At 51.0% G+C, this 16404-nt stretch overlaps 1 protein-coding gene and 1 long non-coding RNA gene across 9 annotated transcripts in view; one reads left to right on the forward strand and one right to left on the reverse strand.

The window, feature by feature from the left end:
- The window catches only part of Nfatc1 (nuclear factor of activated T cells 1), a 117430-nt gene that overhangs the window by 35567 nt on the left and 65459 nt on the right, over window positions 1-16404 (reverse strand). For 3 of the 5 annotated variants that reach the window (XM_004861916.3, XM_004861918.4, XM_004861917.3), the window contains exon 8: window positions 14802-14934. In XM_004861916.3, coding sequence (XP_004861973.1) covers window positions 14802-14934 — 133 coding nt within the window. Of the gene's footprint in view, window positions 1-12787; window positions 14935-16404 lie in introns of those variants that run through there. The other 2 variants (XM_087188866.1, XM_021242141.2) reach the window with 1 other exon arrangement.
- Window positions 1-16404, forward strand: part of LOC106010824 (uncharacterized) — a 53401-nt gene that overhangs the window by 21693 nt on the left and 15304 nt on the right. For 2 of the 4 annotated variants that reach the window (XR_015442009.1, XR_015442010.1), the window contains exons 4-6: window positions 3261-3422; window positions 3501-3610; window positions 16145-16305. The exons of 1 other annotated variant lie outside the window; for it this stretch is intronic. This is a non-coding gene — a long non-coding RNA (uncharacterized LOC106010824). The remainder of the gene's footprint in view (window positions 1-3260; window positions 3423-3500; window positions 3611-16144; window positions 16306-16404) is intronic. One more of the 4 variants, XR_015442011.1, reaches the window with a different exon arrangement.

Genomic DNA, 16404 nt, shown 5'->3' on the forward strand with positions numbered 1-16404 from the left:
AGGCTCCTCCCTCAGCTGCACAGGCTTCTGTGCTTTGGTTTCCGCCGGAGAGCTGGGAAGAGTATGGGTATGGTGAACGGTCCGGGAAGGGATGCCAGGCAGACCTCGCAGGGGGCCCGTTCCTGCCCTGCTTGCTTCCTGTACTGCCATGTTCTTGCTGGTCTTGCCTCTTCTGCCACTCAGAAGAGCCAGCTAGATGGTCCAGCTATTCCACAAATGAATTCCACAAACGACTGGCAATACACACTGCAGTTCATGACAGACCATGATGCGGCTTCATGCCAGGGCAGTGTGTCAGCCACGCAGGCAGACTGCCGTTCCATTGTAGCTGGAAGGCTGGATGTGGCCCTTCAAACAGGCACCCTGTTCCCAGGACAAAGACATACCACAAGGAGGGCTCCCTCCTCTGTAAATAAATACAACCACATCTACGTTTTGAGAGAAATTCTTTAGCCAGGTCTTCTGCCAGCAAGAATGTGTGTCTGTTCCCTATTACAGCCCTGGAATATCTATGTCACCAGCAGCTATGAACAATGAAGACAGAATTTGCCTGGAGCTTGGCTCTAGAGGGACCACCTTGCTAACGGGTGATTTTGTGGAGGCCAGTGTAGGGACAGGTTGTCCACTGGCTGCCTGAGGTGCCACACTATCTAGAGAGGACAGCACCCTAGACCAAGGATCCACACACTCAACCTCAAAGCCCAGAAGTGACACTGAAGCCTTCAGGGCCGGGAGTCCCGAGGGGCACCGCAGCTGTGTTTGCATGCTAACTTCTGTCTCCAGTTTCATTCATTCTAATTGTTTAAACATCTCTCTGTGCGGAATAGGTAGGTACAAGTGCTGGAGTGGTTTGACTGCAGGAAGGGTTGACATTTAGAAGGTAAAGAAGCAGCGAGGGCAACAGTGATCTGGGGCCTCAGCCATACTCAGGCAGCATGAGCCCTCTAGGGCCTGTTCTCCACCTGGAGGCCAGGTGTCCCCAGTCCTTGGCCATAGGATGGTCCTTCCACAGGTACCTGGGAAATGTGGCCAGCACAGTGAGCCAAAGGACAACAGCAGATGGAGGACAGACCTCACATGGTACCCAGGGAGTGCTGGAGTTTTTCAGTCAGCCACATGGACTCCACCAGCAAACTGGCCAGACATGCTGTCCTTTGGGGAAGGCTTTTCCCACTTCTCCCGTAAGAGTACTACCCACCAGGGGCCTGGAAGAAGGGCTCATGTCATGCTGGGCCTTTCCAGAGCTGCCACTTGCTGCACAATGACATCAGGACAACTTGCCACACTGAGGGCAGTCAGCTGGTCACACAAGGGCAGCAGGAGCAGGTCCATGTGCAGTCAGCATTTGTGAACCGCAGAGGAATGAGATATGGGAGCATCAGCACTTGGCACCCAGGCTGCTGTGCGTTTCCGGAAGAGGACCCCACCTGTCACCTTCTGAGAGCTGTGAAGATTTGCCATAGGGACGTCTCTTGGAGTGGCAACCTGGAATCTTGGGCTGACTGCTGAGCCAACCAGGTGACAGAGAAGGGAATACCCTCCATAGGGAGCAGACCTGGCCACACAGGTCAAGCTGTATAAGCCCCAAGACCAGGCCCACTTCTATATGGCTCCAGCATGCTTGAGGGAAAGGCTCCTGGTGGCTCAACTGGTGTGGAACCTGGAAGAGCCCCCTCATCAGGGGCTGTCCATTAACCTCTCCATCTGTACATCAGTAGCTATGTCTGCAGCCCCAGCGGGGGGCATCAGCTTCCTGCATGGCTAACATTGCAGAGGGAACCACAAGGACAGAGAGGGCTCCCATGCCTGGTGCTGGGTACACACAGGGCTTCCTCATAGATCTCCCTGTGAGGCGTGATGCCCCTCACAGACACCCATCTGTTTTCTCCCACGCCCATGGAGTCACAGGCACAGGCGGTGACAGCTGGCTCCTCTGTGGGTCCCAGACCTGCTGTGCGTGAGGGAAGGGCCCACCAGGTGGCTGCCAAGAGCCATGAGGACATCCTCCTATTGAACCAAAAAAAAGCACTGTAAGTCATTCCCTTGACAGCAGAAAGTCACACACAGGAAATCAGCTGTGGGTCCTTCACTTTTACAAGGGGCTGCGTCTCTCCAAAGAAGCTCTGGAAGCCCCCAGTTGTCTGGAATCAGACAGCACTCACAGGCCAATTTGTCGCCCAGGGCACCGCACTGGCTCCAAGCATGTGCCCCATCCAGACAGCTCTGTGGAGGAGGAGGCCAGGTTCCAGGAACTGCCCCCAACCAGAACTGTTCCAGCCTGTTGCCAGCAAGTTGTAAATCCAGAATTGGCCAGCACAGGGCAAAGTCAGACTCTGAGAGGCACCTGGGAGGCGGAGCTGGGTCCAGGCTCTGCCGGCAATAGGGGCACAGCTGTCGCAGAAAACGGCACCAGACAAATGAGTAGGACCCTGGGGTACCCGAGTCTCTGCTGCTCAAAGGATGCCCCTGAGAAAGGCCAGGGTCCACACAACAAAGATTAAATTCTAAATTAAACTGGTAATTTTCAAAGTTCATGATCTTAAAAAAGTCTATGGCTGGAAGGTTAAATTAATACCCTGCTGGGACACCCTCTGATGCACAGGACTTTTCAGCCAGGTACCAGGCCTAGCTCATCTCTCACACAAAGCACCTCCTGAGCTCTGTAAAAACTCTCGCCCAACTGCCCTGAGCAACATGAAAGGTGCAGTCCCAGACATGGCTGTCCAGTAAATGCCAGCAGCCATAGTTTACCTGTCACATAGGGACAGTGACAGCCAGCGTGGGCTGGACCTGGGCCAGTGATCCAGAGGCCAGGCCAGGTGGGGTGAGCAGGAGGGCGGGTGGCACCTACTGTGGTGAGCCCTGCAAATTCTGTTGTTTATGACCTGTTTAAAATGCCCAGATATAGCTCAGTGGTTTCACCGCCTGCTGCACAAGTGCAAGGACCCGAGTTCGATCCCTGGCACCAAAAAACCAAACAAACCATATTCTATTTAAAAAAAAAAATGTCCATGGCCCTGGAGTTAATTCCTGCATCTCCCCAAACACTTCAGGGTCTTTCAGAGGCAACACAGGCACCCCACACGCTGGGAGGTACCTCCCGCCCACAGGGAACGTGAGTCCTGTAGTGACGGTGTGAGCCCAGGCTCCTAGCTCTGGGGATGAAGAGTGGACTGAGATGGAGGCACCAGGTTGGGCCTCAGGCGGGTGGAAGGTCATGTGGAGGCCTTATGACACCCTGCACCACCTTGTCTCTGCAGCCCACTCCTTCCTAACCACACAGCCTGCAGTCAGACATCCAACGAGGCTAGGCACGGGCCTCTCTGAGACATCAACTTGCTGCCCTTAACCAAGCTGGCTCTGCGCTCCCTGCCTGCCCTGGGACTGCAGCCAGTGCCAGCACTCGCGCCCTTCACGCTGAGGTAAAAGGGGTGCAGGGACTGGGGCCTGGGACCGACATTCAGGGAGGTGCCCTTCTAACAGTAGCACTTTATGTCCAGGTGCCTCAGCCCTAGACCCAGATTCCAGCCTGATCTTTGGGGTTGAGCATGAAACAGGTTGGCACCAGGGGAAGGAAGATACAGTGTGTGTCCTGCCATCTGCTAACAAGGTACCAGCTCCCTGCACCTGGCTGTGATGTTCTTGCTCCTGGGCTGAGGAACAGGATCCCCCTTTGCCTGCTCTCAGCTTGGCTGCTGAGGTGCCAGCTTGGGGCTAGAATTGGGGGTATGGTTTCTCAATAACCAGCCAGTGGAACCTGTGTGAGCGAAGCCCTGTCCTGGAAGACACCAGGCACCCAGGGCCTCCAAGGCTACCATAGCCTTTCTTCCAAGGGCTTCTACCCAAAGCCCAGCCTTCTCCACATGACCCTGTCTCAGCCTCATACTGCTGTCTCCAGGTCCCCTGTGGTGGCAGTGCTGTCACATGCAACCTGTGCAGCAGAGGGCTGCTAATAGCTTCAGCAACTGACTGAGGATCTCCAGTCACTCAGCACCAGCTGGAGGTGCTTTGGGGATGAAGCAGCCTCATGTGCTAGCAAAGGAGTTATCCCGAGTTTTCTCAGCCCCTCCTTGAGATCTGGATGGAGGGCCTGGGAAGTCAGAGACTAAAGTACACATCTGTCTCCTGTGGTATCTAGAAAAAGGCAAAGCCTGAGTGTCTTATGAGACTGCTGGGTCTGAACTGCACTTTTCATGTGGATTTCAGAGAAAACTAGAGCTGCAGAGGAAGATGCCTCTGTTTCCTATTAGTGAGGAAACAGAACATGCAGCGGCTTCTCCCACCCTGTCTCTCGGTTCTGGAGGGCAGGGAGGCACGGCAGGGGGACCATGCGGAGAAAGCTTTCTCCTTGGGCTGACACTGGGCGTGATGCAATGTCTCCATCCTGCTGGGCCTGGGCAGGGGACTCGTCACAGGATCCGGCCCAGTGTAACTCACTGTGATGCTGTGTAATGGCACACAGGAAAATACCACATTACCCAAGTGGTGAGTTTATAATCTAAATTTATTACAGAAAGCAAAAGTGTGAAAGATTAATGCTGATCTTTAAGGCCGGCTGTCATCCACAAAGCATGCTGTCTTGCAGAACGCAGGCTGCTGGTGCCTGTGCAGTTGCGTGAAGTCTGCAACACCATGTGGCTCTGGCAGCCACACATTGGCCTGAATTCCTTGGCCTCATGCTTCACAGCCCCACCATGTGAGGCTCAAGTCTGGTTACACCGCTAGCGTTCCGTGGGGCCCCACTTCCACAGCTGCAGGCTCAGTCGAGGAGGCAACCTCAAGGAGCCTGAGTCCTGTGGTGGAAGTCTTGCTCCAGGCTGGAACTGCTGGCTTCTCTACGGCCCTCCTGGCCGGGTGCCAATGTAGGCTTCAGTAAGAAGTGCCCAGAAATGTGATGGGGAGCCCTCTCTCTGGGCCCCTCCTTCAGCCCCTGCAATGGTGGTGGTGGTGGGGGGGCGGGGAAGAGCCTTCTAGAATATTCCTGTCCTCTTTTGAGGCTCGAAGCCTGGGGGAGGGCCATGCCCCAGGCCAGTCCTCTCTGTCTCGAGCACCTGACTACTCTCAGCAGAGCAGAATGTGCTCTTCTTTGGGCTGCCTTGGTGTGTCCAAGGACCAGGGCTAGGGATCTTGGCTCCAGAGCTCACAGATTTGGAGCATTCTACTGTAAACTGCTCAAGGGCAAGTGTGCACCTTGTAACTGCTGGGGCTTGGCTGTGTGTACTGCTGGACAAATGGCTCTGGCCTCGCAGTTCCTTCCTGCCCGGCCAGACCACAGGCCTCTCTGAAGTGACTCAGTGGGGATGAAGAAACAGCCATTCTGCCCAGCACTGCCCAAGGCTTCTCTCCCTGGTGTACAGCCTTCTTGCAGACCCTCTATCCCACTCCCATCTGACTGTTCTGATAGATGAAACAGAATAGAGGTTGGAGAGGGCTCCAGCAGGATCCGGCAGCAGCACTGAAGCCTTCAATGCTCTTCTTGCCCCAGACCCCAAGACTCTCACGTGGATGGAAGAGTCAGTGGCCAGGGCCAGCTCCAGCAGGCTTTCCGGCCACTAACAAGTGGTGTTTGGCCCATTCTCACCTGGGGCTATGGAGGGCAGTAGCATGATTTCCCTAAATTCAGGCCATCCTAGGCACACAGGTATCATGCAAAGATATGGTCTTGTGTCTTTCATGAGCTCCCTTATGTGAGGAAAGGTGGTACAGGGGCTGGGCTCCCCTGTGTGGCTTTGGACTCCTCTTCCACTGTCCTCCTTGTGGGCCCGAAGATACAGACCCATCACCCATGCTTGACAGGGAGATCACATGTGTCTTTCTGAGACCCTGCCACTGCAGAGGTCAGTCCAGATCAGCCATGGGAACTTGCTGGACCTCTGTGGGGACAGGCCAGGCTTCCCACCTGAAATGCCCGTTTAGGGGCCAGGCTCCATTAAGTGTCAGTAGTTTGTGAGCCCAAGTGTTTTATGTGGAAATAAGACAGCTCTCTAAACAAATGAGTGACTAAACTGTCTCTTCAGCAAAATTTTAGTGATATGAACACCCCATCCATGCCTGGCAGAGTGCCCCATGTCTGTTATGTGAATCAAGGAATCAATGGATGCAGAAAAGCACTACCCCACAGTGCACACTATAATCTTGGCACTCTGGGAAGCTGACACAGGAGGATTTCAAGTTTAAGTCCAGCCTGGGCAACTTAGCAAGATCCTTAATAAAAAAGGGTTGGGGATGGAGCTCAGTGTGAAGGCCCTGGGTTCACTCCCCAGTACTGCAAAAACAAAACCACCACCCAAAGCCACACAATATGGTAGACAAGCTTTCTTTAAAACACCCTTCCCTAACTCATAGCCTGTGGATACATAGTTCTCCTGCACATCCGATGGGCATTCACCATGCCAGGATGTAGCAGCCACTGCGAGCAGAGGAGGGAGCTGCCCAAGTCTGTCTCCCACTTTCTGACTAGAGCAGCTGAGCTTGACTTCCTATCCAATTGTGTCACCTTTCAGCTAATCAATTCCCATAAACCTCAGTTTCCCTAGCTGTAAGATCAAAATGCAAGCTCTGCCTAAAGATTGTGAGGATTAAAAATGAACATGCATGATAAAGGAGCTGGCTGCCTACTCCACGTGGAAGCCTGTTGTGTCAATAGCAGCCCACACCCTGCTTTCCAAACTCCACCCCTGGAAGAGGTAGACAAGCCTGGGGCTCAACACAGATTGTACTTTGTCCCCCAAGACTTGCATTGAAGCCCCAACCCCCAGTGGAACTCTATCCAGGATGGGGCTTTTAGGATGCAGTATAGCTATATGCTGTCACATGGGTGGCCTGTCTGCGAGGGCTGGTGTTCTCATAGGAATTTCTCTCTGCCATGTGAGGCCACAGTAGAAAGAGGACTCACCCCAGAGCCTGAACATGCTGGTATTTGATCCTGGACCTACAGCCCCCCGGGCTGTGATGAATGGACATCTGTTGTCTAACCCCTAGCAATGGTGCATCATCATGCTGAGCAGATGGAGCTGATGTTGGTGCAGGTCCCTTTCTTCGTCTGCAGTGACATCTGGCCTCCAAGTAGAAATGGACACCTAGTGATGTGGTGCTTGATGCCTGCTGGTGACCTGTATGCTTAGCACGATGACGAATGATGACATTGTAATCTTCCTTCTCATTCTATGCCCACATTTTGAGTGACCTCAAGAGTCTCAGTGTGAATTACTTTACCAGGTACATTCTGCAGTACTGGACAAAACAGGTTTTGTTTCAAGGTCTAAACCCTGAAGGAAAAAAAAAAGATCCGATTGTCCTTCACTGCATGGCATTAAAGCCCAGGTTTTGCCATCAGTATGAACAATCAGCAATGATGACCTTGGGGCATGACTTTTAACTAAAGACAAAAGGAAAGGAGTGAATAAAGCCACCTGAGTGGAGCCCCTGAAGGGTGAGAAAGCACACCTCTGCTCTCCTACCAGAGATCCATAAACTCTGAAGGGCTGAGGGGATTCACAGAGCAGTGTAGGGAAAAGAATGCATACCACCCACACGCTGTTTGGCACAGGGATGCAAGTTACTGCAAATCCAAGATCCTTCCACTTCTTCTTTAGTAACATGTCCTCTGTCTTCCATGCAGTGTGACCCACACCCTCACTGAGATGGAATCCAGGGCTTCTAGGAAGCTCTGGTTTATATACCAGCTGGGCACATCAGAGATCTATGCACTGAGCTTCAGCTCAATCGTAGCTGACAACAATGGCTCACGGTGACCATGAAACAAGGACCAGCCTAAGTGCTGCCGAGTAGCATTTAGCATTTCATTTAGTCCTCACATCAATTCTGAGAGCTGGAGATTGACAGTGTCTGTTTCAGAAGTATAAAAGTGGGCATACCGAGATTAGTTACTTCACCAGAGCCTCAGGCCAAAAGCAAGAGTGAGGACCTGACCTAGGTGGAGAAACGAGGAGCAGGTTTGGTTGTCTGTGGGTGTCAGCCCTGGCCACAGGTGTGGATGAGCCCAGCTGTCCCTGAGGGCATGGTTAAGTGGAGATCTGATGATTACCAATTAGGCTGATGGCAGAGGATGGTCAAAACAGACCACACAGCCAAAAAATATATTTATAAGGTTTCACCCAATAATTGCCAATGCTCACTTTGTGCTTTGAGAAAATGACTCATTCTGGTGGATCTCATCCAAACAGCTGCAGATCCAGGGTCTACAGAGATGGTCAGAGGACAAAGAGCCAGGCCAGGGCCTTGACGCTGTTTAAGCAGCTTCGGGCCCTGTCTGGGAGATGGGCTAACAAATGGGTGGGCTGGCCCACCCTGGGGTGCACAGGTCACAGATGGAATTAACTCTCTAGTGCTTCCCCGTTCCTCCCAAGCCTTGGTCCCTAGACTTCTTGGGTGTTCAGCTCACACTGACTCACACTTCCATTTGTTTTTGGTGGCCTGTGGCCCTTAGACTTCTATACAAAACAGCCTTCCCATACCCTCGCCCTGGGGGGCTGTTGTGTGTCTTGTGCCCGGGCCAGTTCCATCTGGAACCAGTTCCAGTTGGAGTGTTGGCCACACTCAGTCTCCATGTTCTATCCCCTAGGACTTTCTTTCAAGCCAGTTCAGATGCTCATGGTCATTCTATAATTTGTTTCATCTCTCATCTCTAATTTCTTCTGGGGCAATCTTGCACTTCAGAGCCTTCTCCTGTGTGAAAACACAGGGTCCAAGAAAGCTCACAGTGCGGGGGTGATGGTGGTGGTGGTAGGGGTTCACATGTATGTGTGAGGCAGTTAAGAGGTCTGCACCTATGGATGCCATGAGTATGTAGAGATGAAGGCATCTCCACTTCTCTTCTTAGCTGGAGCCTTCCTTCTCACCTTTGAGTTTCCCTCCTGGAGCCCAGCAAAAGCAGTAAGTGCCCTTGGGAGGGCCAGGCCCCACAACAGGTAAGGGTTAATTGACTATGCCTGGCTGAAGATGCAGGAAGTGAGAAAGACACCCCTCCTCACTTGGGGCTAACAGGAGACTCTGCAGGGGAGGGAGAAAGAGGCGGAGGGTCTCTGTATATCACACATGCTACAGGGAAGAACGTTCTAGAACTTTCAGGGGACCAGCCCCACTCCTGGTCACAGTGACCCCTTGGAGATGTAGTGGCCAGTTTGCCCTCGACACCCACAGCTCCAAGAACCCACTACTTTCCTGGTGACTTCTCCACAAGGACTTTATTTTGCCTTTAGAAGAATCAGGACACTGGAGTCCCCACAATTGACACATCCTTCAGCCACCTGGAAGGTAGTCACATGCATCTCACAGGGCAGAAGCAGCAGCATGAGCTGCATTATTTGAAATGGTGGGGTGGGCATGTGATGAGAAGGCCTGGCTGAGCGTAGGCAGGGGTGAGCCCAGGATTCAGCACCCAGGAGTAGAGGAGCTGATGGCACCAACATAACAGGGGCCACATGTGTAGGTGGCCTGTGTTTCACATCTGCCATGCTGGACCCTAAATGGACAGGAGGTGACTTGTGTCAGGCAGACACGACCAGGACTGTCTACGAAGCTTGAAAGGCAGGCTCCTGCACTCCAGGCTGATGAGACCAACTGTCAGAAGCAAAGAGGCAGCCATCATTCACAAAGGAAGGGAGAGTGACTTTATTTCAGAGAGTAGGATGGGTGGGCTGAGTCTGGCGGTATAGCCCTGGCAGCTGTGGGAAGAGGGTGTTGTGGGCCAAGCAGTACACAGCTGCACTGTACACTAGGGTTGCTGCAGCTCTCAGAGCGCCACTCCTTCACTGATGGCAAGAGGGTCATCTCGGAGTCCAGGCCAGGGTGCTCACAGTGAGCCACCGCCCAGGACAGTGACCAGCTCACTCCAAGCTCAAGTCCTCTCCTCAGGAGGGTGAGGGACTAGGGGCCAAGCCCGGTACCAAAGACACAAGGGACCCAGAGATGTGCAAATCAAGAAGAGGTCTTGAAGCATTCTGAGTTCACCCAATCTCACTTTGTCCTAAAGGAAGCTAAATAACTATTTAAAGTCACTATTAAGCATCTATAGTGATTTGGTGAGGATAATTAGCTTCAGATTAAACTTTATATGCAGTGGACTTGGGAATAAAATGAACCAAAAAGCTCAGTGGAAAAGGTCAATCCAACGTGGCTGTCAAAGACCCAGGCTGCTCAAGTGCCCCAGACGGAGCAGGCTGGGTGGCTGCAGGGGACACGGCTTATGGCTCTGTCTAGACGCTCCTCTGTGTCTCCTATGGTGACCCAAGGGGACTGAGCTTCCTGATGGTGCCTCACCCAGCAGCAGGTGATGTCTTGTGGCGTCCAAGGAAGTTTCCTGTGGGGTTTGCATACTGTCCAGCTGGGGTTTTCACGATATTGGCAGCAAAGGTCCACAACCACCAGGTGGCGAAGGAACTCCCAGATGGGGCTGCTGTCTGGGACACAAAGGTAAGGACAAGCCCTGGACTGGAGTCCAGGTGGGCTCTCACCACAGCACTTGCTTTACACCACAGCTCCCATCCCCAGAGTACTCTGCTGACAATCACTGGGGTTAGCTGGAACCCTGCAGGATGTAGGCCCTCTGTCCATGCCATTCTGAGCCTTTCCAGCTGATATCCTTTGGCATGACCATTATTTCTGGATTTAACATGCAAACAACAAACCAGTGGATGCTATTTCCCTCTCCTCTCCCTTGAGGAAGAAGCAGATTTTCAATCTTAGGCAATGTCGTATGACCAGGAAGATGGGTTCCTTTGTAACTGCGAAAGGAATGAAGGTTTGCTCATCATGGAATTCAATTCTCCAGCTCACGGGTGTCTCCATCCCAGATCCCATGTCCTCCTCAGGAGGGTCGGGCAGCCTCGTCAGGGAGGGACTGGCCATCCTGAGGCAGACATGTCCCTTCTGGTCTTCACCTCCTCCAGCAGACTGGCCAACTCACAGTCTTCCTATGAAACTGTTTACCTGCCCAGTCACCTCTGCAGGGCTGCTGGTCCCTGATGCCCAGAGGCAGGAGTTCCTGGGTGCCAAGGACAGGACAGCACCCGCACGCAGCAGCTGTGTGCTCAGGCAGGGAGGGAGTGCGGTGAGCACCTCAGAAGCATTTCTAGTAACTAAAACAATTTCAGACAAAAGACTAAACTTTGACGATTCAACAGTCTACCGGGATTTATTTTCTCATTTTAAAGAAATACTGACTTTGGAACATATTTTGAGCTCATAACTTGGTTTTCTTTTTCTAAAGAGTCTTGGTCCTGTGGAACAGGTGTCACCAGCCCCCACTCCCACTGGGACTAGGGACCCAGGACACCCACTAGCTGGTGCTCAGGCTGGTATGGACATTCATCCTCAAGCCCATGAGAGATCCATCCCTCTACCCAGACCGCCTCATCTCTAATTCTAAGTGATGTTCTAGAATAACAGTACAGATGTGTGTCCATTCCTGGCAGAGTCTGTCTCATGACAGGCATTGGGCATCCTGGCTCGACTAGAAGGTCATTTTCCTCTCAGAAGATTAGATTTTGGCATAGTTAGGCTACACCTGTGACAAAACAAGAAGGTTGGGAAAACTTTGAGTGTGTGTGCACTGCAGGCTCTTCTCTGATTGCCTGCTCTGATTCTCCACTCTGCACCTGATCACTGCCCAGGGATGCCAGGCTGAGCACAGAGCTCTCCAACTGGCAGTGATCATTCTACTTGAGAGGTCTTGTATTCAAGGTTGCTACCCATTGCACACATAGAGGGCAAAGGGACCCAGACCGTCCTAGGCACGTCACAGAACTGCTCCAAAGACACCAGCCTACCAGTCAGAGGTCGGAGGCCTACACACTCACCCTTATGCCCTTATTTTCCTGTCATCTGACCACTGTGACAGATTAGCTTAAAATGTGTGGAGAGAAGGGGTGGAAGAGCTGGGTGCCCAGGTGGGTGACACGGGAGTCGCTGGTTGTGTTTATCTGTTGCTGAGTCGTCAGAAGACAACTTTAGCACTGACAGATATGTAGAAGCCAGGCTGAGAGCCGGCCCCCACCCCCTCCCCGCCCAGCGACAAGCCATCCAGGCCCTCTGATCTCCCACACTGACACTCCAAAAGGGGGCCTGCACCTGGGGAGGTTTTGTTCCAGAGCGGGACCCTTCTCAAGGATTTGAGAGAGGGGAGATACCTGTCGCAGCTAAGAGAAGTATTCTACGTTACATGCAATTTTGAGGGAAAACCAAAAAATTTATGTATTTGTTATGAAAACAAATTTCACAGGTAAGATTTGAATGGATTTATTTCTGTTACTGTGTATACCACAACAGCATATTTATAACCTCAAGAAGAATCTGACCAAATGCAGAGCGGCGGTCACAACAATAGACATGAGTAATTGCAACTGGACACAAAGCCCACATAACAATATAAATTTTCTAGGGGAAACACTAGCAACCTCACAACTAAGTCTAAAAGGACAAGGACGGCAAACAAAAAACAGCTTGTTACCAGACTAATGCTCCTTAATTACATGTCCTCCACCTGTCCCGTCTACAAAGCTTTCATCTATACAGAACGTGTCTTTTGAACTTGGAGCTGCTAATTCTTTTTCAATGAGTGTGGTGTGCTTAGCCTAATGACCATATAGCAGAAAGAGCCTAAGCAGGACTCTGAGATGAAAATGCACTCATGTGAGAATTCAGGGTGCTGTAGCGCTCATCAGCCACAGTGGGGTCACTGCCTCATCATCCTCAGGCTCAGCCCCAAAGCTGTAGAAGGCCCCGAGCGCAGTGGGTGAGTGCCAGACAGAACACCAGACACGGGAGCTCCAGTTCTCCATCTGTTCATTTATTTATTTTAAGAAGCACATATTGACAGCCGGCCATGCACCAGGATGGAGCAACGCTGGGGACGCAACCCCTCGGCAGCCTGGGATTTCTCTAAAGGAGCTCACAGTCTGGTGACATGGGGATGCAGTCATGGCTGACAGCTGCCTTGGGTCCCCAGAGTGCTGGAGGCAAATGTTCAGGAGAGGAGGTTGGAGGAGACTGCAGTGAGCCCAGGACCCGATGGGCCCTGAGCCTGGGAGTGAGCTGGGAAAGACCTGCTCTGCAGACAAGCCGGGGGAGGGTGGGCAGCAGGAGGAGAAGGATCCAGGGAGGCGGAGGCGGGAGGCGTGGACAAGCAGTGTGGGAGGGGGAGGGTGGGGGCAGATGGGTGGGGGTGCGGTTGGAGGAACTAGGCGGCTGGCTGCAAGGTGGGGTGAGGCCAGCCTGCTGGCTTCGTGATCTCTGTCACTGCCTGCACAGGTCCCTTCTACCTGTGGCACGGCCGTGCTCTGTGCTAAAGCTCAGCACCGTGTGAATGTGTGCAGGGACTGCAGCGCGCAGTGTACCAAGTAAACAGAAAAGATAAATGCCTGTGCTATTTCTACACTACTTTAGAGAGTAATTTTTCCTTATAAGACCTAGAATTTCTTTAAAATATTCAATTTTTGGTCAACCATCCCTAAAGTTTAATTAGGGCATAATCATTACACTTTAAAAAAAAAACCTAAATATTTTCTTTCATAAGATATATTGTACATTATTCTAAGAATGGACAGGATTCACGAAGTGGCGAAGAGATATCCCACAAACCCAAGAGGAGCAGCAGCGTGTGATGCAGGTAGCTGGGCCAAGGGTTACATCTGACGTTTCTCATTTCTCTTCACAGACACCTTCATGACATCATAAGTTGGCAACCAAATCCTATTATGCAAATCTTGAAAGGCATTTCTATATTTGCCTGATAAACCAGTTAATCCTAGCAGTTTAATACCAACTTGGACATTCTTAGACGGTTTTCTTATGTCTTGTGTATTGCAAATGACTTTTACATTTAGAGAAAATGAAAACCTTCGAAACAAACCTAGATTTTACTAAGATGACAATGTGGCTGTTTGTGCAAATAGTTTTTAGTGTATAATTTCTCTCTTAAATTATATGAATCTTGTCAGTTTTTAGGAGAAAAAGCAGCAATATAAAAAGATTGTTGACATAGCCGAGCTTACCCAAAATACAGTAAAATTCAGGTTGACAACAATGCTGTGCCCTCTACACGCATTCTGCTGCCCAAAAGTGTATCACGAGCCCATTCAGGAAGATCAGGATGTTGTGAAAACGCTTATCTTTTCTACCAGTGCAGAGGATGAAAAGGCAAGCAACGGTATTTTCTTTAAGAAAACACTCTAAAAAGTTGAAAAGGCAGGCTGATTTTTTAAAAGCGAAAATAACCCATCCCCAAAACACGAAAAGGGACACCTAGACTGAGCAAAAGGTACTTTCACCTGAAAGCCCACATCACAGGGAGGTGACGTTGTTCAGTAGAGACATGCTGCGTGGACATTAATTACCATGATCACAGAAGCACTGAGTTCCCTTGGGACCACCTTGTGTGCTTGCCTTCAGGCTCAACAGCAAGATTTTATTCCTGAAGGCACCAGCACAAGAGCTGTTAACTGTTTGCTTTCCACCTTAAAGACCTACAGAATTTCACTACATACCAAGACCACCTCAGCTTCAGAGTGCAAAAAAGCCACACTTAGCTGTTGCACATTTGCAAGAAGCCAGCAAAATGACAAGTGATTATCCCAATATGCATCAATAATAAGAGAAAATACATACAAGGCTTCACTTTTCTCAGAGGGAACGGATGACTTGCTAACAAGCGATCACACAGTTTAAATATACAACACAACCATGCTGTTTTACAGCAACACCATCTCACAGCTTCTGCACCTGTTAGAAAAAGCACCCTCTCGGCTCATTTTCAGTGCTTAAGGTCAGAAAGACAGTGTTACCATTGGCAGGAAGGTAGGTGAAATGCTGGTACTGGCTTCTCTTTCTCTTCCCGTTGCAGACATAGAAACTGACTTGGACAGGGCTGGTTATTCTCTGGTTGCGGAAAGGTGGTATTTCAACCACCAGGGAATTCTATTGAGAAAACAGCAAAGAGAAAGCAGACAATTAGCATCTTACAAACTAAAAATGCTTTGTATTAAAGCATCGTACACAACCTCCTCTGCCAAGTTTCAACTGCTAAGTAGATTTCCGCAAATAGTCAGCTCTGGCCACCCAGAGAGCCTCCAAGAGTGGCTTCTGTAGGTGACACATGCCGTTTGAGCTGGGGTTGGCCAGCACGTGTGCTCGCTAACAGGGAAGAGTCTGACTTGACTCCGTCCAGGAGCCAGGAGACCTTTGTGGTGCAGCTGAGCCCACATGGCCTAAGAGAGAAGCTGTGAGCATCAATGGCAAGTGCTTGAGAGCTGAAGATACCTGGCAGCCTCTCACACAGGAGAGGTCTTCAGGAGCCCCAAAGCCTACGCCTGCCCTCACACCCAAGGCTCAGTGACCTTAAACTGAAAACAAAGCACTGCATCTGCCTTGCTGCAGGAGGCACCTCGCAGTGACCTGCCCAGGTGCCTGCCCACAAGGTGGGGAGAAGGAGGTGCTTCTTAGGGACATTGTCTCTGGGGGGAGAGGTGGTGTGACCCTGGCCACAATGGCCATGTCAGAATTCCAGATTCGCCAAAGCTAAAGAGGAAAGGCATTCCTCAGCCCAGGGCGGGGGTTGGTTAAGTGCACAGGCACATGGAATGGGCCAGTTTAGGGTGGCTGCTGTTTCCCTCAAGTGTTTTCAAACAAAAAAATCAGCAACTTTCTTTCTACAATAATCATGGCGTCTCAAGGACAGATGTGGAAAGCAAGTCAGGAGAACTTGGTACCATGTGGGAAACCATGGCTGGGAGTTAGGTCACCCAGACCTGACTGTGGCTCAGCAGCTGCAGGAGGCAGGGCCCAAAGTGAACCCCAACTCTGGGGTGCTGGTGTTCCTGGGAGGGTCAAACCTATGTAGGTGGCAACTGATTTCTAGGGGTATTTGGAATCTATAAAGCTTCTGCATTTTTAATCATGTGATTTTGGTTTATCAAGTAAGGAAAATGTGTAAGAAAAATCTATTGTATCACTTCTTTTGTTAAAGTAATTAGCTGTTACAAGTGCTAATTATAATTAGCAAGTGCTGTTACAATTGTAGCAAATCAGTTATGCAAAATTGATTAAATCATGCTAATAATAAATTACATAAGTTAGAAACAGAAGACCAAAGAATAGAAAACTAATGTTCAACCTCTTCCCTGTACAGATGAAGAAACTGAGGCCCCAAGTCTACTACTGAGGGTTGGTGGACACCAGGAGCCAGCTTGAGGGCCCCTTGGGGATCCATCCCCTGGGATCACACTCACTCTGAGCAACGTGTTTTGGTTGTTTCATTCACTTCATTTGGAAGAAATGAGAAGCACACAGGTACAGACTGCCCGAGCACTCCGCTGTCTCGGGATGAGACAGACCAGGAGGTGTGGCTTCGTCAGTGCCATGGGGCAGTCAGCACCTCCAGGCCGTCCA

This window comes from Heterocephalus glaber, unplaced genomic scaffold (genome assembly GCF_053883595.1).
Source record: "Heterocephalus glaber isolate CG9 unplaced genomic scaffold, H.glaber_assembly_v1.0 deba00000331, whole genome shotgun sequence".
Taxonomy (NCBI): domain Eukaryota; kingdom Metazoa; phylum Chordata; class Mammalia; order Rodentia; family Bathyergidae; genus Heterocephalus; species Heterocephalus glaber.